Genomic DNA, 23,145 nt, shown 5'->3' with positions numbered 1-23,145 from the left:
AAACCCATCGGCGGTCACCACGCATTCCCCCCTAGCTTCCCCAGCCCCAGGAAACCATGACTCTGCCTCCTGTCTCTATAGATTTCCCTCTTCCGGACATCTCATAGAAGCGGACCCATTCGGTATGTGGCCTACCGTGTCTGACTTCTCGCACTGACCATCATGTTATCAAGGTCCAGCCACCCTGCGACACGTAGTATACTCCACTCCTTTTTATGGTGGAACTGTATTCCCTGGTACGGTTATGCCATATCTTGTTTATGTATTCAGCGAGTGCTGGACATTTCCACTTTTTTGCCGTTGTGAATAGCGCTACTGAGAGCATGCATGCTGCTGTGTGGGCCTGATCCAACCTCAGCCTCCCTGGGACGCTTTTTTCACATCCCAGGGAGGTGACGCCTGCCTCCCAGGATCATGAGGGGTAGGTAGGGGAAGCACTGTGCAACTCTAAAATACCATGATGAGGCAAGGCCCACTTTTTTCAGGCAGGTTCCTGAATCTTCCAGAACCTTCTCTTAGAACTCAATGACTCGATGTCACTGAAAAAGACAGTCCAAAATGGTTAAAATGGTTAATTTTATGTTGTGTGTATTTTACCACAATAAAAATTAAAAAAAACAGAACCTCAGTGTTTCCTGAGCCCCAAAAATGGACCTGGCCCTGGGCTGGCTAAGGATAAAACGAGCTGTCCCTTAGATCCGTAAAGAGCAGAGCCAGTAAAGAGGCACTGCCTGACCAGGCACCAGCCACCCTTCCCCCCAACACATCACCCAGGCCTTGTGGTTTCTTTTTTACAACTCAAGCAAAATTTGCCTTCTCCTCTACTACATTAATGAATTCACTTTCGTGTAAAAAAAAATAAAAAAATAAAAACTGTTAAATGATTGGCCATCCGGTGACTTGCTCTCATTCGGCCTCCCAGATCACCGAGTCTGTAGAGTCTTCGGGAAGTCCCCTTTCTCCCTTAGTTACATCTACCCCCAGCCCCAAAGGGGTGTGAGCATCCCTAGGGAGGCCCACGCCAGCCCCACTGAGCCCCTATCGCGGGCAAGGAGCCCCAGCTCAGAGAACTGTAAGAATCAGCCCCCCATCCCTCAGTAAGTATGGGACTCAGTATTCCAAGCTCTCTCTGTTCCAGCTCGGTCCATGGCACATGTCCCTAGGCTGCCCACCCCCCAATTCCAGCACCTCCCCTGAAACAGCATTGCGCTCATTTCTCTTCTCCCTCCCATTAGGGCTCAGAAGAAAGGCAATGTTTTCTCTTGCTGTCTTCCTCAAGCCTGAAGCCATTTTGGAGCAAAAGTCTCCACGTCTGCACAAGTCAGCCCGGCGAGTGGATTCTTCCTGGGCTGATTTTCTCTAATTCTGGTGGTGATGAGCTGCTGAGAAAATTATGCTAAGTTATGTGCATAGAGAGTAGCATCTTACACTCTAATTACTGGCCCTGTCTCTGAAGAATTCCCGGGCAACTCACCTCTTTCTTTGGGTCTGATTAGTCGTTGGGGCCAATGGAAGCCCCCACCCCCCACCCCCCTCAATCCACAGGGCTCTGGATGTCATTAGCTACTCCAATTGCCTTTTAAAAAAATCTGTTTCACATAAAAGGACAAATGAGAATGAATATTTGCCCATCTTTAAGACACTAACTACATTCTTTTCAACAGCCTGTTCTCGTTATTCCTTCTTTCTTCGGGAGGAATTTGAACACAGCCTGGGCTCCCGCACGCAGGCTTCCTCTTCATCAGACCCAAGTGGGCATATTCTGGAAATGGGGCAGCTTCGAAGAACGTGACCCAGTTCATTTCTCTCTACCTGTTCTCCCCCGGACTCACCTCCCAATTCTGAGCTGGCCTGCTCTCCAGGACTCTCGAGCAAACAGCCACCAACAGTACCCCAAGCGGGACAGAAGGCCTTGGTAGTATGTGCTGGAAAAGCAAGAACTTCATCCAAGGACTAGCTTCCTCTTCCCTTTCATAGCGTCATTTATGCCGATAAAATCACAAGAAATACCAGGGATGAGAGTGGGTTGATTCCAGTGGGAGGGGTAGGTCTCCCCGCAACCCTCTTGGACCACGGAGGTGAAAATGAGAGCAGGCACGGATGGGTCAGGGAGGCACAGTAGACGGCACTGAAACAGGGCCTCTCAGACACAGTTCAAGTGCAGCAGGCAAACTCGAATAATGCCTGCTCAGTTCTCAGACAGGGCTGCTTAGTCTGAATGCCATGGTCTGCAGGCCTTGACCTATGTCCCTGCTCTCATCTACTCCATGCTCCCCCTTGGTCTTAGCACGCCAGCGTGTGCCCCTCTTTCTGCTCCCCCAACATACCTAGCCTCTCCAACCCCAGGGCCTTTGCACAGCCCACTGCATGAATCCTGCTTCCCCTAGACTTTGCCACAACTCCCTCCTCTTTATCCTTCAGGCTTCTGCTATAAGGGGCCCATCCCTAAAGGGTGCTTCTCTGACCCCCATCATTTTCTCTGGTCTTACTCCTACCTGATCAATACCCTCTGCCCACCCCTCACCCTGTTTTGTCTTAGGACACTAAAATCTGTATGTCTTCTGTCTCCCTCACACATACAAGGACGTAATCACCGTGAAGGCAGGGACTGCCCATCTTGTTCTCCACTGTTCTCCAGCCCAAAGAACAGTACTCAACACATAGTAGGTGCTCAGTAAATATTTGATGAGTGAATGAACGAAAAAGTATATTCCCTATCACCCCTGTCCCTTTTCTTTTAGGATTCTACAATCGTTCTTGAAGAAAATTTTGAAATATTCCTGGGCTTATCTGGACCCGGTTAAAAAAAAAAAAAAAAAGAAAGAAAGAAAATGCTTTGCTCTTAAATCTCTTGAAAATGGACCGCAGAGGCCTGAAACACCAAGTTCTTAGGGTGAGCAAATAGAACCTGCAGCTGAGTTCTAAGAAATGGGGCCCGCCTGGTCATCAGACACAGGTTGCGGAGCTGGTGACCTCACAATATGATTCAATTACCCCGAATCTTAGCGGGAACGCACTTCAAAGTCCAAACGTCAACATGGAAGGCTGAGGGGTGGCTTGGCTTTGACATTCCTACGAGAAGGCAGGCGCTCTGAAAAGACGCTACGTTATAGATAACTCATGCACCAAAGCGGGAGCAGGAGGGAAAGGGAGAAACCCCAGGATCGGGCGTGTTTGTCTGCTAAGGCTTTGGATGGAAACTGATCCGGGGATGCATGATCCGCCAAAAATCTGCCAGCCCCCAGAGTGCTGAAGTTACCCCTCCAACCACAGCCACATGGAGAATGAAATTAAATCCCACGGAAAGAGTTGACTTTTTTAACATTATGCAATGTTTGGGTGAAGGAAAGGGGGAGCTATCAGGGAAAAAAAAAAAAAAACCTTCTCTTTTTCCCAGAGTTTAGCAAAGCTATTTCTAGCTTTTAATGATACATTTCACCATCACTACATGGGTAATTTTGAGAGAAACGAAGGCGGGACTGCTCTTGTTATGTAACCCATTTCAAGTAGGAAATTAGCAAGTCCTGAATGAATTCTGTTACTGTGCTCGACTTCTGGAAAGTTTGGAGCGACTACAGTTCTATTTTGAGGTGAGCAAATCCATCATTTATAGATCTCCTCACAAATACCGCAGGGCTTCATGTCACCCTGAAAAGTTTCATAACAAAAACAGTTAAAGTACTTGGGGTGTTGGAACATTTCGTCTCAAAACCTTATTAGCCTGAATAAGGAGTAGGGCAAGGCCTCCCAGTTGCCAAATATTCGAGAATACAAATATCCAAGATCAAATAAATATTCATCTCCCACACCACCCCCCCCAACCCTAGTTTTTTTGTGCGTGTGTTTTTTTTAAGCGAAGTCCAGCAAAATCGTCTGGTCAACAACATAAAAAGAAATGTCTGTTTTTAACGAAGCCGTTGGCCATGAAATCAGTTCTGAGCTATGAAAGCAGCGTCTTGAACAGAGCAGCTGGGCTCGCGGACCTTCCTGGTCGTTGAAAACAGGAAACATAAACGTCTTTCGATCTCAAGTTCCCCCTAGTGGCACGAAGGGAGCAGTGTCCGCGCGCCGATGGAATTTCACAGCCCAGGCACGACTGCTTTGATAGCACCCCGTTAAGGAAAAGTACTGTGGGTCTGTCTGCCCCTCCTGAGCCCATGTCACGGGGGCTGAGAGCACGCGCCTCCGATTCGCAACTGTGGGGTTGAGACACAGCTAGTTTACAATTCTCTTTCCAATCGGTAAACCGAGGAGGACCTTTCGGTGCAGGGGCAGGAGGAGGAAACCGGCAGCCCACGCTGCAAATAGCGCCTAATTAAAACATTTGGCTGGTTGGGTGTGTACAGAGCTGGTTTCCTGAGACACAGGCGTTCCCATCGCTGCGCTCCTCTGGAAATAGAGAAAGTCTCCTGCCAATGATAAAACGGACACGCGCGGGTTGTAGGGGTTCTCAACCGTGGCACGTTCGACATTAGAGGGCGAGTAATTGCATGCCGTGGGGGCTGTCCTGCAGCATCGCTGGCCTCTCCCTCATTAGGTCCCCGAGCAGCCCACCCCAGCTGTGACAACCAAAAATGCCTTCCCGTACTACTGGGAGGCCCCTAGGGGACAAAAGCACCCCTGGCTGAGAGGCATTGGGTGAAATTAATAAAACATGTCCTCTGCTTCCTACACAACAGCTTACAAACTTCTTCTGCCTAAAACTTAGGTGACTGCCTTCCTTTTTTTTTTTTTATGTTCAGTTAGCCACTGTATAGTACATCATTAGTTTTTGATAAAGTGTTCAATGATTCATTAGTTGCATATAACACCCAGTGCTCATCACAACACGTGCCCTCCTAATACCCATGGTGACTGCATTCCTAAATCTATCACTTGATAAAAAAAAAAAAAAAGTAAACTGATCAAGGACCATGTATATAAGTAAACAATCTTATAAAATTTTCTTCTTTGTCCTATTTATACCAATCCCCTTTTGAAATTCTGACATTTCTGGAATAGACAACGACAGAGAATAATAAACAATGCATGGGTTTGGGATGAGATTTTTTTTTTTTTTTTTGCCGAAATCGAAATAACTTTAACTGGAGAAAAAGCTATTTACACTTTTTGTACCATGAGTTACACACAAAACAGCATTATAATAAGAAGCCTTCATTTTGACACCAGAATTCATGTTTCCACACAAATTAAATGATCTCCCAAAGGCATGAAGTACACAAGCTTTATTGGGCAACAGCAACGGGCCGGGCTGGCAGACAATGAAAGGAGAACCGCTCAGAAACACGCAGGATCACATGTGTATCATCACAGGATCAAGAATTTCAGTCATCTGGGAGTCCCTGCTAAATTAAAGCGTCCTATACCAGAGCTTCCCTCTGATGACAAAATGCTGTCCTGCCGAGGATCTGCAAGGCGGGTCACCCATAGAGACCTACTAAAGGGGCGGCGGCCACGGACTCCTAGGAGAGTTTACAGTTAGCCCCACTGCAACAAAATCATAAATGAGCCACAACTTTTTTGTGCACCCCCCACCTGCCCCCCACCCCACAAACGCAGTATTCACGGACGTTGCCCAGCGACGTGAACGACCACACCTCCGACCACGCAGTGACCAGGGCGGATCCGCGGGTAAAGCAGCTGCGGCGTGAGCAGGTGCCGCGGTGTTCAAGGTCTTCGGGGCGCCGCTCACGCCGTGGTGCGCCTCTCCGTTCCATTCAAAAACATAATATAAACTTCTCCAAGACAAAATGAACATCATTAATGGAAATATTTCCCCATAAGTATACACGACAAAAGGCTTTACATTAAAGGAAGGGAGGAGAAAGAAAATCGGTTGTATTTACAAAACTCCTTGTATGCTTTTAAATGAAAACAAAGCTGGGAGTAATGGGATTTTAATGCAAACCAAGTATCTCATCAAAAAACTGGAGGTGACAGAGACTCACGTACACACACATTTAAACACGCACAGAAGATTAAAGATAAAAAACAGCTGACAGGTGTTTGCCTTCAACAGGACGGAGCGGAAGCTCCTATAGGTCCCACTGGCAAGTTTGGCAAAGGTTGAAAATGCTGCCCCGTAAAGGCATGAGGGCGTTCCCATCCCCACCCCAGTAACAACAAAACAAAATATAAAAGCAAAAGTCCGCAGAAAGAAGAGGCATTATTGTGGCAATTTCCAATGAGCACAAAACTCAAAAAATACATTCAAAAGTTGTCAGTACAACCTAAACTTTCAGCAGAGAACACACCGAGGGAAGGGCAAGCAGACATCAGTATTCAAGATTACCGCGACACAAAAGGGCTTCACTTATTAAGGGAAGCTGGCCTGGGACCCGGATAGAATGACCCCAACAGTGGGAGACGCCCCAGCTCTTGGTCCCCCAGCTGCCGGTGGCTGTGAACAGGTGGTCTGCTCCAATGTCAGGATGCTCCCCAGATGCCCTCCAAGGCTCTGTGGCCGAGTCCGCTGCCCGAGCGGCCACAGTCAGTGCAACGCCTCGCCCAGCACCTCGCACAACACCCACCGGTGCCCGCACAGCCGCCAACCTCGGACCAACAACACTGTCGGGCATCTTAAATCACTGAAGATGGAGAAGCTCGTCCGGTCATTAGAGGAAGGAGGGAAAAAGGAGAAACCACAAAACGGATCCCATTGTCCTCACGCACACACAACCATCACCGAAAGATAGAATAAAAACCATCATAAAAAAGTGCTTATTGTGACAGAAATACGTAGCGGTGTCAGAGGGTGGGGCGGGAGGGGTTGTAGTTTTTACTTTAAGGAGAAATGATTGCGTGCCCTAGGGCCTCCGGCCTCGAATTAAATCAGCTGTCAGAGACTTAGGTCCCACTGAGGTCCAAAGGGAGGGGTAAGGGTCAGTGATGCTTCCTAAATTCTTTCCAGATTGGTAAACCAAGAAAAAGGTCAACAGATCCTTATGCTTAAGGGTTATGAACTCGGGAGCCTCCTCTAAAGCAGCCTGGGTGCTTATCCTCCCCCACAGCTAAGGTAACCCGCGTGCAACCCGCGTGTGCACCCCTTCTCTGCAGGGATACGTCCGACGTGTGCAGGGGAGGCTCCTGCCCTTTGGGGCTCCCGAGTTTGAGAAACATTCGTGCTCCTGGACACTCGAGGCCCCCTAGCAGGTGGTGCGAGCAGCCTGCCCACTGATGGGGCCGCTCCACGGCACAGTGGTCTGGGCTCCACTGGGTTTCTGGCCCTTGACCGCCTACCGAAGTGTGGCCGAGACAACAGAACAAGGTTTGCAATGGCACGGACATGCATCCTTCAACTTCTGGGGTGGGGGAGGGGGACCTCTTCAGCCTCTCCGAGAAGCTTCCCTCCTTGGAGATGGCAAACAGTATCTCAGTTGTTGACTTCAAAAGTCAACTCACACACCAGGATCAAACTTGGGACTTGAGGAAAAAAACCAGAGACACCATCTCCCTCTATCTGCCGGGAAGGTCTGAAATTTCCTAGCAATGGTTCCATAAGACCTACCAGTAGGAGCCATCACCTGTCTGTGAAGAAGGCCAGGTTCAGGGTTTGCAAACTCAGAACGGAACGACTTAAGACTTCTAATCAGACTTCCAAAAACACACACTGAAGTGTGAAACTCCGAGCCCCACGCTCCCCTCCCCTACCTTTGAAACTCCATTAACATCACTCAGGAAGACGTCAGAACTGTTTAATCTTTCTGAGACTTTTGGACCAAGGTCCTAATTCCTAAATAACCATTCATTCACCACAACCTGTATTCTCTGCAGGCCTTCTCTGTAGCAGAAATGGTTGGCACAGGAAGGCAAACAGGACTGCAGAATCTTAACACGGAAGCCACGTCACGGGCCAGCTTACCAGGGCCTGAAACCTACGGTCACATTATAAAGTGTTAAAAGGGCAACATAAACACATGAGCATATCGACAGTGCTCCCCGGGCACGGGACCACCGCCGGCTCCTCCCGCCCCAGCTCCCCCCATCCTGAAGTACACACAGCACCATGCCGACGGGCTGGAGGAATTCATCCAAATCCCAGTTCTCAAGCACGGTCAGCTCCGGAAGGTCGAGCAGCCGAACCCCGACGGCACGCAAGTGCGGCTGTAGCACTGGGAGCCTCGAAAACCCAAGAATGCCTTGCCCTGCCTGGTGAAGACCTTGCACACCCCTTCCTCCTCTGAACCAAGAAGCCACAGCTTTCTGAGAAACACACATGCGTGTACTCTAGCCCCGTGGGGGAGGGATCGCTACCACCGGCTGCCTTGCAGCAAGTTCCCCTTGAAAGCTGTAGGCAGTGCGACGGAGCCCGGAGCCTGAGGCTGCAGCCCGGGCCTCCTCCCACCGGGGCTGCCACCGAGGAACGATGCGCGGCGGCAACATGTGCGATGCCTCCACCTTTGTCATTCAGCCTCCTAATGGGAAACAGACTTCCGTGGGAGCGGAGAGCCCCCCATGCCTGACCTTGCAGGCGGGACTCGGAGGGGCCCGGCCACACGTGCAACGCTGTCTAAAGAATTAGTTGAGGCTCTTATCACTCTGGCGACACATTTAGGAGCTGTTCAGTGGCACGTTTCCTGCTAAAACAACTCTGCTGGAAATGTCTGCGGGCGTCCTCAGACAGCCACAGGCTTCAGCATTGTTACTAGGTCCGAACGAAGCAGGATAACACCTTTGAAATTCTTTTACAAGGTGGCAGGTGAAGCTAAGTCAAGTGCCGGAGATGCTGAATCCGAGGGAGGAGACCGGGCTGGATTCATGACGCCCTCTCTCTCTCCTCTCATTTGCTTTGTGTGTTTCTAGGAAGCCGGTGCGGCCTCAGTAAGCAGCACTGCCTCGGACAGGATATTTCGCATTTCCACCTTGAGATTACTGTCTGGGTAACTTTCTACCAAAGTCACTGTCTCTTCCCACAAACCTATACCAAGAGCTTTTACGTTTCTCTGAAACCGGTTTGTAAGAGCGAGAAAGACATAAAAAGTACACACACGTTAGGACTGTTTAAAACAAAAACAAAAACCCCTCTATAATCATCAACTAGACAGAAACTTTTATCACGTGACAACAAAATTCAAGTCATAGGAAGCTTGCACAGTGACCCATGTATAAACCTGTTAGCTGAGCCACCAGCCTGAACGTATGTACATTCACTCCGGGCCGAATGGTGAGGGGCCCGAGCAGGCCCACGCAGGCCCCTTCCAGGGACCTCCCCGTTCATTCGGCGTCAGGACCCCACGCAGAGCCTCTTCATGTCAAAACTGCACGTGTTAGCGATTACTGCAAGATCCACAGGTGGCGGTTAAGAAAAACGCAACTTGAACTCTGTCCGCCAGGAGAGCGCGAGGCCGCCGTGCCCTGGGCCAGCGCACGCCTACGACGTGAGCTTCGAGTAGCTGGGCGGGGAGAACCGTCTCCGCAGGTACTTGAGAACGTACAGGGGCAGACAGCTGACCAGAGTGATAACAGAGACCTTCCACAAGAACGACAAAGTGGCGATGAAGTACACATCTGTAAGCAAACGGGAAGACAGCGGTGAGCAGGCTGGAATGTCCCAGACGGCATGTGCAGCTCAGAGTAGCCAGCACAGCTGTGGGGGCGCGGGGAGCTGTGTCCCGTCACTGACACACGGCCTCCTGGCACTGGCCCTTTCCTTGGGCTCAGTCTCTCGGGGTCTAGACTCTCCCCACTCCCACCTCTCTCTGACCTGCTTCTGCAGCTGAATTCACGGACAGTCACTGAGATGCTGTTTCCAACACCAGGGAAAGAAAACTCGGGGCACAAACAACTCTTACAGGTGTTTCGGATGTGGAATCCGACAGCCAGGGTTGTCCTTTGTACACCGCGCCGCCCGAGAGCAGAAAGACACTCCGACACCAGAAACGTTTTCCCTTCCTTTGCTCCTGGGTTGATCACCAAATCCCCGGCCACTGGGGTGGGGTCTGAGGGTGGTGCCAAGCGGGGAAACAGGAGTAGCCTCAGTGGGGCGGGCTTCCAGCTAAGGACGGGCACCCCCGCTGCAGGACAGTAAGCCCGCAGCCCAGAGCGTTCGGCGAGAGCAGAGCACGGCTCGCGGGGCTTCCGCAGCAGGATGCAGAGTGGGCGGCAGCAGCCACGGTCACGGTCCCACCCGGCCCCGTGGCAGCTCCCCGAGGGCAGAGCTCAACACCCCAAGCCACTGAGCACACAGCAGGTGCTCACAAAGCCCACTCGGATAGACCCCCAGGACAAGCGTGAAAGCGCTCTAAGACGTCACTTCACGGGTGCTCCTTGCCCCTTTACCAAAACCTTAAGGACCGTTTGCTGATCAACAAGAGACGTAATCAGAGGTGCTTTCAGGGAAAGGCAGAGTTTCTCAACGTCAGGATAAGGACAAATCCTGCAGGGCTATCATTTATTCATGAGCAAGACGTGCACGTCTGACCTCCGCAGAGCCCCCTCAGAGCCCGGCACAGTGGCCCGCGCCCTCGAGAATCCCCCCCGGTCTTTGCTGAATTAAATGAACTCCCTTCTAAGCCAGTTAACACAGTGTGCTTTTAAAAGGAAACCCTATCGACGTCACGCCCGACAGCCTCTGTTCCAGGAAGCGGATCCACAACTACCACTTGCCCCAAGGGGACGCCAGTAACAAAATGGGGGCCGCCGAGTGCCAAGGCCTGCAGGACAGAGAGCGCAGGGTGAGTCCAGGGGAGGCGGCCTTCCTCCAGTAGCCTGCAATGCCCCCGGACCCAACTGCCAGGCTGTAGCTGGGGGGGGGGGGGGGGGAGGGTGTCTTACCGATGAATTCGTGTAGGAACACCAGGGAGGCGATGTAGCAGGCGAGACTGAGCAGCTCGGCCACCGTCATGAGCCAGTGCCACGTCTGGATGGTCAGGGCCACCATCAGCAGCTCAGTGAGGATCAGCGATGTGAAGGAAATCGCCACGATGTGCACGAACTCGGACTCGAACAGCAGCAGGGCCCCGTACATGATGGTGCTCCCTGCGAAGGCAGCGGAAGCCGGCGTCCCCCACGGCCCCGCCCCCTCCGCAGCGGCCGCCCCCGCCGCTCCCCGCCCGGGGCTCCCGGGAGCTCCCCAGGCCTGCACACAGGAGGGGGTCCTTTTGTTTATTTTCCATTTAGACATGGAAGATGGCACTTGCTAAATGAGGCTGATGAGTGGGGCTTCATGGAGGTCTTACAGAGGTGTCCCATTCTGGTTTCCTATTTTCCCTTTGGACCTTACATAATAAGGAGTCTATAATTGCAGGGGAGAGGGGAGAGAGAGAGAGAGGAGGAAGGGAGAGAGAAAGAGGAAGGGAAAGAGAGAAGGAGGGAGGGAAAGAGATGGAAAGAAGAAAAACAAAAGAGAGGCAGGAGACAGTAACTATCTGGAGTGGATGGAACAAGAAAGAGAAATTTAAACTTAAATCTATTATTTAAAATGACAGAGGTAAGGGGAACCTGGCTGGCTCAGATGGTTAAGCATCTGCCTTCGGCTCAGGTCGTGATCTCCAGGACCTGGGAGTGAGCCCCATGTCGGGCTCCCACGGGGAGTCTGCTTCTCCCTCTCCCTCTGCCTCTCCCCCTGCTTGTGTTCTGTCTCTCTCTGTCTCAAATGAATAAATAAAATCTTTAAAAAAAAAATAAGTAAAATGACAGAGGCGAGCAGTCAGGAAAAGGCAAATACTGTGGATATTCTAACTCTAGGAGGTAATCTAAAGTCGTCATGTTCATAGAGAGGAAAGGGAAGAGGGAATGGGGACAGAGACCTTGTCTTACAACAATGTACCACTATAAATGTACTACGTAATTCAGCCCTGTGAATACACTGAACACGACTGAACCATGCCCTTAAAAAGAGTTAAGATAGTGAATCTTAGGTCATGTGTTTTTTTTTAACCACTCCCCCCCAACACACACACAAAATGACGGAGGTAACTGAGAGACGCTCAAAGTGTCATGCCCCGTAACAAGGCAAGGAAGTGCAGGAGGCTACAGGGTACAGATACGTGTTTTTCTAGCACAGCAGAAACCAAAGAGATGGTGCATGTCCCATCAGTAAGACCCCCCAATATACAATGCATACCTGTAAATTATATGTTGGTACCCGGGCAGGCAGCACAATTATGTGCACATTATAAAACACACATCAAAATAGAAATAAACACCGACAGGGGTTTTGATATGTTCTTCCCCTATGAGTCATCTTACAGCCTCTGCAATCTGAGGGACCCTCCCTGGAGGCCACTGAGGTAAATACATCTTTCAAAAACTAGAACTTGACCTCAGAAAAAGTTTCGGAACATTCCAGAAAGCAACCACTTTTTGTTACAATGGCTTAAGCATTTGGCAGGTTTGGAGCAGTATCCGTTATCTTTTTCTCTGACTTTATCTCATGGGGCAGACAGCACCCCCTCACAGATCCACCACCGGGCTGAGAGTACTGGTCCCTGGAACGTGCCAAGCAGGGGCTCCCTTGGGGTGTACTGTCCCGCTCCTTAACCAAACTTCAGGGTTCCAGCTGGGGTTCCATGGACAAGAGAAAAGCTGACCCTTAGCAGGAGACCACAGGTGGTCTGGCTTTCCTTACCTTGATAGATGCTAATCAAAACCCATATTAAGAAGGTCTTGTAGGACAACGGTCTTCCCTAAATGAGAGAGCGAGAGAGAGCAGGTCACTGCCCGACCTGGCCCGTCCACTGTCAGCTGCCCCCCACTTCTCCTCCACTAAGCGGGCGACCTGCCTGTTTCCATCAAAACCAGTGTCTTGCACGTATCTGGACAAATTAGAGAATTACATTTTTTAAAGAGAATTGATATTAAGTGGAAATAAATCTGCTCTTCTGTAAAATTCCTTGAGGACAAATAAATGAAATCATGCACACACACACCACAAACACCACACACACAAAACACACATGCCACACACACACACACACACACCAAACATCACACACACACCACATGCACCTTTTGAAAGTGACACAAGGACGTTTCCAGGAGCAGACACCAGCTAAAGCTGCAGGATAGAACCGTCAGGGGCTTTTTCCTAAAGTTGTTAGTTGGTCTGTTTGCAGTTCACATATTACTGCACTGTTTAACGTTCTTTACAAGTGCATACACTACTATTTTAAGAAAAATTAAATAAAATCCCGTGCCTTCCTCTAAGAAACCACCAGTTCAAATTAGTATGTTCAAACCAGATATGGAGGGTCTGCGTGAAATAAATTAAAAGTAGGGAGCGAGAAGGGGAAGGAGGAGGAAGGGGAGGAAGGAATGAGGGAGGGAAGGGGGAGTCCAGTGAACCTTGAGGAGATCCTTGTAGAGCTCAGGGTACAGCATGGCAACTTCTGACTTGACATCTTTGTCCAGGACCAGAGAAAACACAGGAAACATGGTGTAAATGGTGGAGTACCTGGGGCGGGGGGTGGAAATCACCACAGGTAAGAAAGAAAAATGGGCAATCTGTTTCTCCAGCCTCTGCAGCCCAATTTCCATTCATTCCTTCAACAACCATCCACGGTGTGCCTACTCTGTGCCAGGGCTGGTTTTAAGCACGGGAGACTCAGATGAAAAACCGACAGAAACACCTGCCCTCGGAGAGCTTTCATGCTAGTCGGTGAGTCAACAAAGTCGGTAAACTACACTGTGTGTCGCAGGTAAGTGCTAAGACGGACACTCTAATGGGGGAGAGGGAAAGAGACATGGGGGTGGTGTGATTTTAGAGAGGGTGCCCAAAGGATGTGACATTTGAGTAAACACCATAAAAGGTGAGAGGCAGTCATGCCCAAATGGAGGGAAGAGCATCCCAGGCAGAGAGAGCATCACGTGCAAAGGCCCTGAGGCGAGAGTGCGTCTTATCTGAAGAACAGCAAGGCAGCCAGTGCAGCTGGAGCTGAGTGAGTGGGGAGGGGGGAGAAGGAAATGGGAACAGAGAGGGACGAGGGGTCCGGTCATGGAAGGCCACATGGAGCAAAGCTCCGGGAGCCCCAGCCTACACTCTGGCATGTTCTTTCGTTCTTCTGGGACCTGACAAAAGACAGTCCACTTGTCCAATTAGAAGCAAGCAGAATTCCACTGCCTACTCTCAGACTGAACTGGCCAACATAAAAAGAAGGCGTCCTTGGTAAGACTCTCCCCCGGGGCCAGCCCGCCTTTCTGTGCTTCCCGCCTCTTCACGACCAGGAGTGTGCCCTACATGCGTCTCCATCGAGGGCGTGTGTAACCAAACTCCACCTACCTGGGTAATTCACAGACTGAGCACATTCTCTGAAGGATCAAAAGGAACGTCATAAATTCCAAGTCAGGAATGGGGCTGGGTTTGAGGGCAGCAAGTGCCCAAGCGACACCCTAGTCTAACAGGTCAGCGGCACGCAGCAGTGATGCTCCTGTTAGGCACGTCCCCCAAGAGAGCAGGGCTCTGGCCCGCCTTAGAGACCCAGCAGCAGAATGTCCTACTGGGGCCCACCACAGGGAGGGCACTTTCCAGAGCTCCCCTTTCACTTTTTCTAAGACCCCAGTGAAATCACTGAGTCTGTAAGCCTTCGATCTTGCTTTGGTTGCCAATCACCGATCAGCTCAGACTCTCACGGGCAAGCATTTTTCCATCTCCAGGTACAAACGGCCAAGGGCTAGGAACCATAAACATATTGTACTCCACTTCCTCAATCTGGTTACAGGCTTGCCAGTTCAAAAAAACTTACAAATTCGAGAAGGTTCTAAATTTCATCGCTGGCAACTTGGGGACTGAACAGTCTAGACACCACATTTCTTCTCTCATCTGTGGCATTTTAAGGAGGTTTCATAAAAAATTAATACCCTGCCTAGGTTTCCTTACCCAATGATGAGGAATCCTTGATAGAGAGGAACGGAGGCAAAGTAAAACACGGAGGAAAAGACAGCCTGTGCCAACGAGAAAGGAGGGTGTTACCAAACATTAAGACAAAATCCCTATGCTTATTATATAATAAAATAACACCCAACCCGTCACATGGCACAGACTTGCCCACCACAGTTTGAGTGCTTTAAGTCAATCAGCTCCTTTCACAATTGCAATCACCTTAGGAGGTAGGTACTGTTATCACCAATCCCTACTTACAGATGACACGAGTAAGGCACAGAGAGGTTAAGGGACTTGCTCAAGATCACACAGCTCGTAAGTGACGGGAGCCAGGAGTCATTCCCGGGTGGTTTAGCTCCAGAGACCACTCTCAGCCTCTCTGTGAACACCGACTTTAAGTGACACAGGCCGGACCCAGGAATACGCTGTGTGATTTCCGTGAATCCCCAGAACCCCCGTAAGATCAAGTCCTAATATCTCCGGCATTTCACAGGAGGGGAATCGAAGCAGGTAAGGGGCACTGCGGGGCTCAAGCCCAGCTCTGTCTCCAGAACCCACACTCCTGACAGCTCAGAAGCCCCAGCTCTCTGGCCATGCGACTGAGAAACAAGTTGGTGTAGGTATGGACGCACCGAGACGTGGAAAGATACCCCACCCTGAGGACATACACCCATTACCCCGGAGGATTATGCAGAGAAGGCACAATCCTTCCTACACGACACATTCTACCGGTTTTGGAAATTTTTACAAAGAGCCCATAACCTGCTCAGTCTTTGATAGACGAGAGCAATAAAGACACTTCCAAACCCTCCCTGAAATATCTGCTTCCTGACTTGGAAAACAGTAGCTCCTGGCAGTGAAAACCAGGCCGGGGAGATAAAATCAGACCTGATGCTCCGTTACTTCCACCTCTGGGCATCTACAGGCTAATGGAAGGTAAGTGGCCTCAAAGCTAATTCCTATTCGTATAAAACCAAAAAGAGGCCAGAGACAACTAGAGGTTTTTCAAGAGCTGAATACGAGAGAGAGCCTGAGCCAGCCCGGTGATTAGAAAGGCTGTGTAACCAGAGGCGTCTCCCCCCCGTCACCTGCTGTGGCTGGCACAGAGCCCGGAGCACGGGTGCCACCTGGGGCCGAGGACCTGGGCAGCCCCAGCTGCACCCTGGTCATTATTTCAGAACTGGAAGGTGAAAACCACCTTTCAAATGACTTTACACCCAGGCTGGGCTCCAGGACAGAAAGGATGGTTGTAAAAATGTCAAGAATCTGGTGTTTAGTTTTGTAAATCAACGTCAAGAGCCTCCGTCCGCTAAAAGGGCCGGGCGGCCGTAGAGCCTTCATCCTGGAGGGAACACCTGAGGGGACAGGGAGCACTACCGCCACATCTACCAAAGAGACCAACGTCAAGGTGCAGTTCTAACAGGGACTTGCCCTTAGCTAGCCACTTTCAGCACAGTGGACAGGGGTGAAGGGCCCTTTTTCTACAGCCCAAAGAACAATTTCCCATCCTGGCATTTTTTTCTAAATTGCTGTTCAGAGTAACAACAGACAGGCATTACAGAAGTCAGCTCACCCAGCCCAGCGTGTGTACAGGCCCAGGGACAAGCTGATTAATCTCCCAGCGATTAAACCGTAGCGATATCTAGGAGCTAACATAAATTAAGAGTACAGACGTGGTCTGATGAACCATAACAGCTGTTTGGGTGTAGATCGTGTTGATTAAAAAAATCACGTTAAGGCTCCTATGCTCACAAATACAATAGATATTGAAAACATAAAATCACCCCCAAAAGGCAAGGAAGAGGCCAGAGGAGGGGGAGGTCTCCTGTCCACAGAACAGCATCACTTCACCTACTCGGAAAGGCAGGACGCCTTTTATGTTGTGAGGAAGCACCTTTCCCACAGATTAAAATGTCACCTTACTGGATACATCATCCTGTTTGGTTTTTAAGCGTAGTGGGAAGGATGCCTTCGGCACTCGATGTCCTATAGGACTCTGCTTCTCAAAGTAGCCTTGTCCTCTAAGCAAGGCAGTCTTACCAGCCCCATTTCACGGATGGAAGACTGAGACCCAGAGGGGTGAGGTAACCTGCCCAAGATCTCAGAGATGGTTAGTGGTGTGGTCAGAAAGAGATGTGGTTTCAAGTCACATCATCCCTACGTTCTCACTACTTCACTGCGGTATTTTCACCAAATGGCCACGAAGGGGAATCAGTCAATAGTTTTTCAATACCCAAAGTGTTTTCTTTTCTACCCTTTGGCCTTCCTCCTACTGCACCCTCAGCTGCTACAGCCTGATGACAGATGTCGAAGTTGCTGGTGAGAGAGAAGGTGGGGTAAACACTCTAGAATCCTTTCGTGATTAATAAGATGGGAACAAGATGTTACTCCTGCCTGAGAAGACGAACCATCGCGACAACCCAGCTCGACTCCATCACCACCAACCCCCAGCCCCAGGACGGCTGGAGGCAGGACTGGGACATCGGAGGCACGTCAGGGCCACGGGCTACGCTGCCCTGCCTGAGAGCCCATGCAAGCCGAGGCAGCTGCGGGCTCCCTGGATCGGGGGCACTCGAGGAGACACCGCGATGAGGAGCACGGGCTCTGGAGTCCCCGCCCAATGGAGACTAACCCCCCGAGAGGCACTGCACACGTTTCTCAGCCTCGGAGCCTCGGACTCCCCGTCTGTACAATGGGCGCAGGCTACTGTCAGGACTGCACAAGACACTTCGCTGTGAACACGTGAGCCGGGCGCCCAGGGTATAGGAAGAGCTCGAGAAAACCAAGTGCTTCTTTAGTGGTTATTCTCTGCTGGCCCTCATCTGTACATTGGGAAATGTCAGCACCGGAGGATTCGCCCAGCATTTCACTCTGCACATTTCCCTCCAGCAAACCAATCAGAACAACTCTGGGCAGTGACGCCACACCTCCTTCCTGCCAAGCACGGGACAGGCACCCCTGCTGACGCTTGCAGCCCCCACCCCTGCAGCAAGGATGGCCCGCCCCATCCAAAGTCTATGGGCTGCAATGTGGCCCGTAGGGATTTAAACCAGTTGGGTAAATGCTCCCGCGCCCCCCCCCCCGCCCCCCAGCCAGGGGCCCCCGCCCACCTGCATGGTGCTGATGCAGAGGCTGCGGTGGATGACGAACTGGCTGAGCGCGGCCGAGCGCTTGTAGCTGTTGCGGCCGTGCACCATGAGCAGGCGGCCCAGGTGCTTGAACTGGGTGACGGAGAAGTCTGCAGCCAGGGAAGCCTGCTTGCCTTCCTGAAACCCGCACAAAATTGGGCACCGTGAGAAGCACGCGAGGTCAAGGCAAACACGTGTTTTGTTTTGTTTTTCATTGAAAAAGCAAGATGGTGTAAGGAGATCTCTGGAAAACTTCAACGAGGAGCTGCTTCGGTTTCAAGCTGTACTCGGGAGGTGGCCTAAGTCTACATTTGATTTAAAAAGAGGAATTTATTTAAAGAAAAACATTCTGAATCACCCATAGTTATCATCTGGAGGTCAAGTGAATCTAGGACTGAGCCGAGGGGAGGGGGGGTGCGGGGGTAAGGCCCACCCCATCCTGTGTCTCAGAAGCCAAGAATCATCAGAGATGGGCACTTCACAACACTCTGTTCCTCTAAGAGAAATGCAAGGCTGCAGGGAGGGGCTGAGGCTACGAACAACACCAAATGGAACATTCCTGAGCCTACGGCTTCACACATTCATAGAAGTGCAACGTTTAGAATTCTCTCATTTTAAAAGCTTCATGATGGGTGCCACCGGGGGGGGGGGGGGGCAGCATCAGAAGAGTCCGTTCCAATAACACTTCATTCAAAGATCACTGAATTCTGTAACTTTGAATAACTATCAGCTGGACGAGAACCACAAGATCAGAAAGGGGGGAAAGAATACAACAAAAGATTAGCCCGATTCATGACGCTGTGAACAAAACGCATAGGACAACATCCCTGGCCCTCACCCAGGGCCTCTGTACCCTTGTTATGCACAAAGTCCTAACAAACCTGGTAACCAATCTTCTTGCCTATTGTCATTTAGAGATCACAACTTAGGACAGAAGAAACCGTAAGAGGCAAGCACACAGGTGACGAGGACAGAAAGAGAAAAACTATTATAACACACCAGCTTTTAAAAAAAATGCAGCTTTTAGCAAGGGGCAGACCATGCCACATTCTTCTCTAATCCCCACGACATCAGCACATGGCGTGATAACTGATACTTTCATGGACACCGCGACAGCCATGGAAAAGTGCCGAGTACATTCACTGTGCCCTAAGGATAGAGCAAAACACTCTTTTTAAGCCTAGGCACATGAAAAATCAGCACTTGTTGTAAGAGGGGGTGATGCAGATCTCCACCTCCCACGTAATAAGACCAAGTGGTCATGCTTCGTGGTTCCTTATGCTTCGTGATGGAATCTAGAATTTTCAGAAGCATCAAAGGTGTGTTTTGAGAGAAAAGGAAGCCCCAGCTAGTGGAGCAGGGCACCTCCCAGCCCAGCACAACGACCTGACACCCTCGCACAGACCGCTGGGCAGCGAGCAGGCCCCCCGCACCCTCACTCACCTTTCCCTCGACACCCACGCCGCAGTCAGATTCCTGAATCATGCTGACGTCGTTGCCTCCGTCACCTGTGGGCCACACGCGCCAGAGAGAAAAGCCGGGAAATTGGGGAGAGGCAAGAAACAGGATCCCCACATTTCATTCTTCCTTTGAATCATGGTGCACGGTTTGCCTTTCACTGTGTGCCTGCTTATCACTAAGCGCCTCTTCTGCCCTGCTCCGTGGACTCACTGCCACACCCCACAGCACCAGCTTCCCGTCTCACAGACAGAGCAGCTGAGCGTCAGAGGAACACCAGGGGACTGGCGAGAGCCCCAGCATCCAGCGGCGGCAGGGGGACCGTGGCCACGCCACGCCGGTGTTCACGACCCCCGCACCCCTGCCTGGGAGAGTGACGGCCTCTACGCTTACTGAGCCTGTACCGAGGCCCGTGGCCAGCGCTTCTTAAATCTACCCCTTTTCCATCCTCGGCAGCACCATTTGAGTGCTTATGCCTCCATTCTACCAACGGGCAGGCTGAGGCTCGGACAGTGGCCCAGGGAGCCCAGATCCAGCTCCACCGTGTGTGGTCGGCAGCCCTCTCTGCAACGCGGCTTCCCGCCTCCCGAGCAAAGGAAGAGCACACTCAGGAGAAGAGCCCCAGGGCACGCTTATCCCCTCTTACTCAAAGGGAAACACTAAAAATAATAAATAATAATAATAACAACAACAGAGCCAAAGTCTGTTGGGGGAAAAGAGCATGACCTACGTGAAGGGGCCTGGGGGATCAGGAACCCCGCAGCCGAGTCCGCCCACTCTTACGGAAAAGGAATCGGGCGCCGCAGCGGGACGGCGCCGGGGGCAGCGGCCTACCTACTGCGCACGTGAGCTTGCCGGTGCGCTCCTGGAGCAGGCGCACGATCTGGGCCTTCTGGGTGGGGGTGCAGCGGCAGCAGACCACGGCCGGGCACTGGCAGGCCAGCTCCATGAACTCGTACTCATAGTACTTAAGGCAAACCTGGGGGGAAAGGCGGAGGGGGTGGGTCAACCGAGGTCCCTGCCCCCACCCCCCCAGGGAAGCAGGGAGGGGCGCACACTCCCGGGAGGACCCGGCCGGCGGGGTCCCTGCACCCACCTCCAGGGAGTCTCCAGAGATGACAAGGGCACAGTCATGCTTCCTGCGGAAGGCATTGAGCTCGAGGTGGGCCTCGCTGCGGTTGGTCACCTGGAAGGGAACGGAGGGGTGGAGGAGGCCTTGCTCTCCGGAGATGGCAGAAAAACAAACAGCGGCTTCCTGAAGCCGGGAGGAAGACAATGGCCACCCCAGCCAAGGACCCCTGCCCCGCCCCTGCCGCCAGACCCGGAGCCAAATTAAACCGTGCTTGTTACGATTCTGTGGGAAGTGGGAGGGCCTGTATACCAACTATCGCCTTGCACTTCCCCCAGGACGGCTGTGACCCACATAATTGAAAAAAGAGCTAACAGTGACCCCACTTTCATTGTGCGCCAGGCACCGTGCTAGACACTTTCCACGGATATTTTCCCCATTTACTTCTCACAGCAACCCTACAAGGTGCATCATGATAAGAGCTGTACTTTACACGAAGGAAACGAAGGCACGGCGAGATCTGCGAGCCCGCCTCGAGTAACACATCTAGGGGCTGTGAGGCAGGCGTCAGAAGCCAGGCACCCAGCAGGGTGGCCGGCGTTTCTGTAGCAGACCAGATGCTACACACTGCGGGCTCTGCGGACCCTACAGCGCCTGTCGAAAGTACTCGACTCTGCTGCTGTAGAGCCAAAGCAGCCACGGACAGTATGTAAATAAGGGGGCGTAACCGTTTAAACAAAACTTTATTTACAGGGGCGCCTGGCTGGCTCGGTCAGTTAAGCATCTGCCTGTGGCTCAGGTCCCAGGGTCCTGGGATCGAGTCCTGCATCCTCAGCCTCCCTGCTCAGCGGGGAGTCTGCTTCTCCCTCTGCCTCTGGCTGCCGCTCCCCCTGCTTGTGCTCTCTCTCTCAAAAAAATAAAATCTTAGGGGCGCCTGGGTGGCACAGCGGTTAAACGCCTGCCTTCGGCTCAGGGCGTGATCCCAGCGTTATGGGATCAAGCCCCACATCAGGCTCCTCTGCTATGAGCCTGCTTCTTCCTCTCCCACTCCCCCTGCTTGTGTTCCCTCTCGCTGGCTGTCTCTCTCTGTCAAATAAATAAATAAAATCTTTTAAAAAAAATTTAAAAAAATTAAATTAAATAAAAAAAAAATAAAACTTCATTTACAAAAGCAGGTGGCCACACGGACTGCCATTTGCAACCCCTGAATATCCAGAATGTAGAGAATACACAGAACATACGGTCGATTCTCATTATTTTCAGTAGTTACACTCTATATATAAAGTCACTGTGAACACTGCCTTGACAAATAAGGAACCGTTCACTGCTCCCAGGGGAAACACGGGCAAGGTTCCTATGAGCCCTTGGCCACAAGATTTTTGTCAATCAATACATACCTTGTTTTATATGTGTTTCTATTTAAACGCATCTTTTTTTTTTAAGATTTTATTTAGGGAGAGAGAGAGCTTGCGAGCAGGGGGAAGGGCAGAGGGAAAGGGAGAGAGAGAATCTTCAGCAGGCTACATGCTCAGCACAGAGCCCGACACAGGGCTCGATCTCATGACCCTGAGATCATGATCTGAGCTGAAATCAAGAGTCAGGTGTTTAACTGACGGAGCCTCCCCGGCGCCCCTAAACACGTCTTCTGAAATACATATTGTTGACTCACGATCACTGAACTCTGAACCACCAGCATTCTAACCCATGCCTGAAGGAAGCCCGCCGGACACAAGCACTTTCTCCACAGGGCACATCGGAGCCTTCCGGCGCTTCGCGACGCTAGACAGCACTCCAGCACTGTGCTGGGAGGGGGGATTTCAAACAGTGAAATCACTGACAGCACAAACATGCAAAAAAAAAAGGGGGGGAGGCCCTCGGTAGACCGTGCACTGTGCTCGCGTGCAGAACGAGAGCAGAGAAGGCGGGGAGTCGCCTCGTGTGACCCCAGCTGGGAATGCACGTCAGGCAACGACGATTCCCCCTGCTCCGCACATGTCCGCGGGGGACTCGGACAGCGCCCTGAGGACTGTGCTTTGGGCTGGGGAAACAGCTCAGGAAGTAAGCGCATTTGCGAATCTGGAATCCATGGCTGCTGGAGACGCACTGGATCGGCCTCCACATGCGACTCCCCCAAACTGCCGGGTCTCCAGAAGGCGGCGTGTGCCGTGGACCAAAGGCACGGGGTCCAGGGGACACGCCCAGGACAGGCAGAGCCCCTCCGCTCTCGGGGCACGAGGGCTCTCGTTTCGGGAGCGGGACTGCTGCACCGTGCCCCGAGGGGACCTCCTGCTCCTCCCCGCGCAGCTCGGTAAGGCCCATCTCGGCCCTTGGCTTCTAGCCTCGAGCAGCTCCTCGTGGCTGCACTGTTGGGGTCAAGTGCTTGCCACAAGGGCAGGAAATTTCCCATTTGCCCACCCCGTAAACCTCCTTCTAAAGGTTCCTAAAGGTTTCCTTCAGGAGGGCAGACAGGCCACTATCTGTGATCTGGAATTTACTTATCCAAGGACTTGGTCTTCAAGGGTCCAGTGGCATCTGGACTCGTCTGTACAAATTCCCGTATGGGCTTATCTGCATCCTTCATCCCGATTGTGTCTTGTGTCAGCTTCTCAAAGGGACTGTGACCCCCACCAGGTGAAGAACACAGGGCTGTAACTAGGTGCTTCTGAACCGCC

The 23,145-nt window shown here is 51.6% G+C and overlaps 1 protein-coding gene across 2 annotated transcripts in view; it reads right to left on the bottom strand.

The window, feature by feature from the left end:
* Window positions 1-5,210: 5,210 nt before the first annotated feature.
* Window positions 5,211-23,145, bottom strand: part of ATP9A (ATPase phospholipid transporting 9A) — a 126,536-nt gene continuing 108,601 nt past the window's right edge. Inside the window, exons 20-28 of one of the 2 annotated variants that reach the window (XM_045808454.2) lie at window positions 20,501-20,590; window positions 20,239-20,383; window positions 19,390-19,454; window positions 17,929-18,084; window positions 14,816-14,880; window positions 13,285-13,393; window positions 12,569-12,626; window positions 10,774-10,977; window positions 5,211-9,507 (exon numbers count right to left, since the gene is read on the bottom strand). In XM_045808454.2, coding sequence (XP_045664410.2) covers window positions 9,371-9,507; window positions 10,774-10,977; window positions 12,569-12,626; window positions 13,285-13,393; window positions 14,816-14,880; window positions 17,929-18,084; window positions 19,390-19,454; window positions 20,239-20,383; window positions 20,501-20,590 — 1,029 coding nt within the window. In that variant the 3' untranslated portion in view covers window positions 5,211-9,370. Of the gene's footprint in view, window positions 9,508-9,971; window positions 10,653-10,773; window positions 10,978-12,568; window positions 12,627-13,284; window positions 13,394-14,815; window positions 14,881-17,928; window positions 18,085-19,389; window positions 19,455-20,238; window positions 20,384-20,500; window positions 20,591-23,145 lie in introns of those variants that run through there. The other variant, XM_045808456.2, reaches the window with a different exon arrangement.

This window comes from Ursus americanus, chromosome 22 (genome assembly GCF_024610735.1).
Source record: "Ursus americanus isolate L20-20 chromosome 22, mUrsAme1.1.p, whole genome shotgun sequence".
NCBI classification, from domain to species: Eukaryota; Metazoa; Chordata; class Mammalia; order Carnivora; family Ursidae; genus Ursus; species Ursus americanus.
The sequence above is the reverse complement of the archived record's forward strand: the minus strand, read 5'-3'. Positions and strand labels throughout refer to the sequence as shown.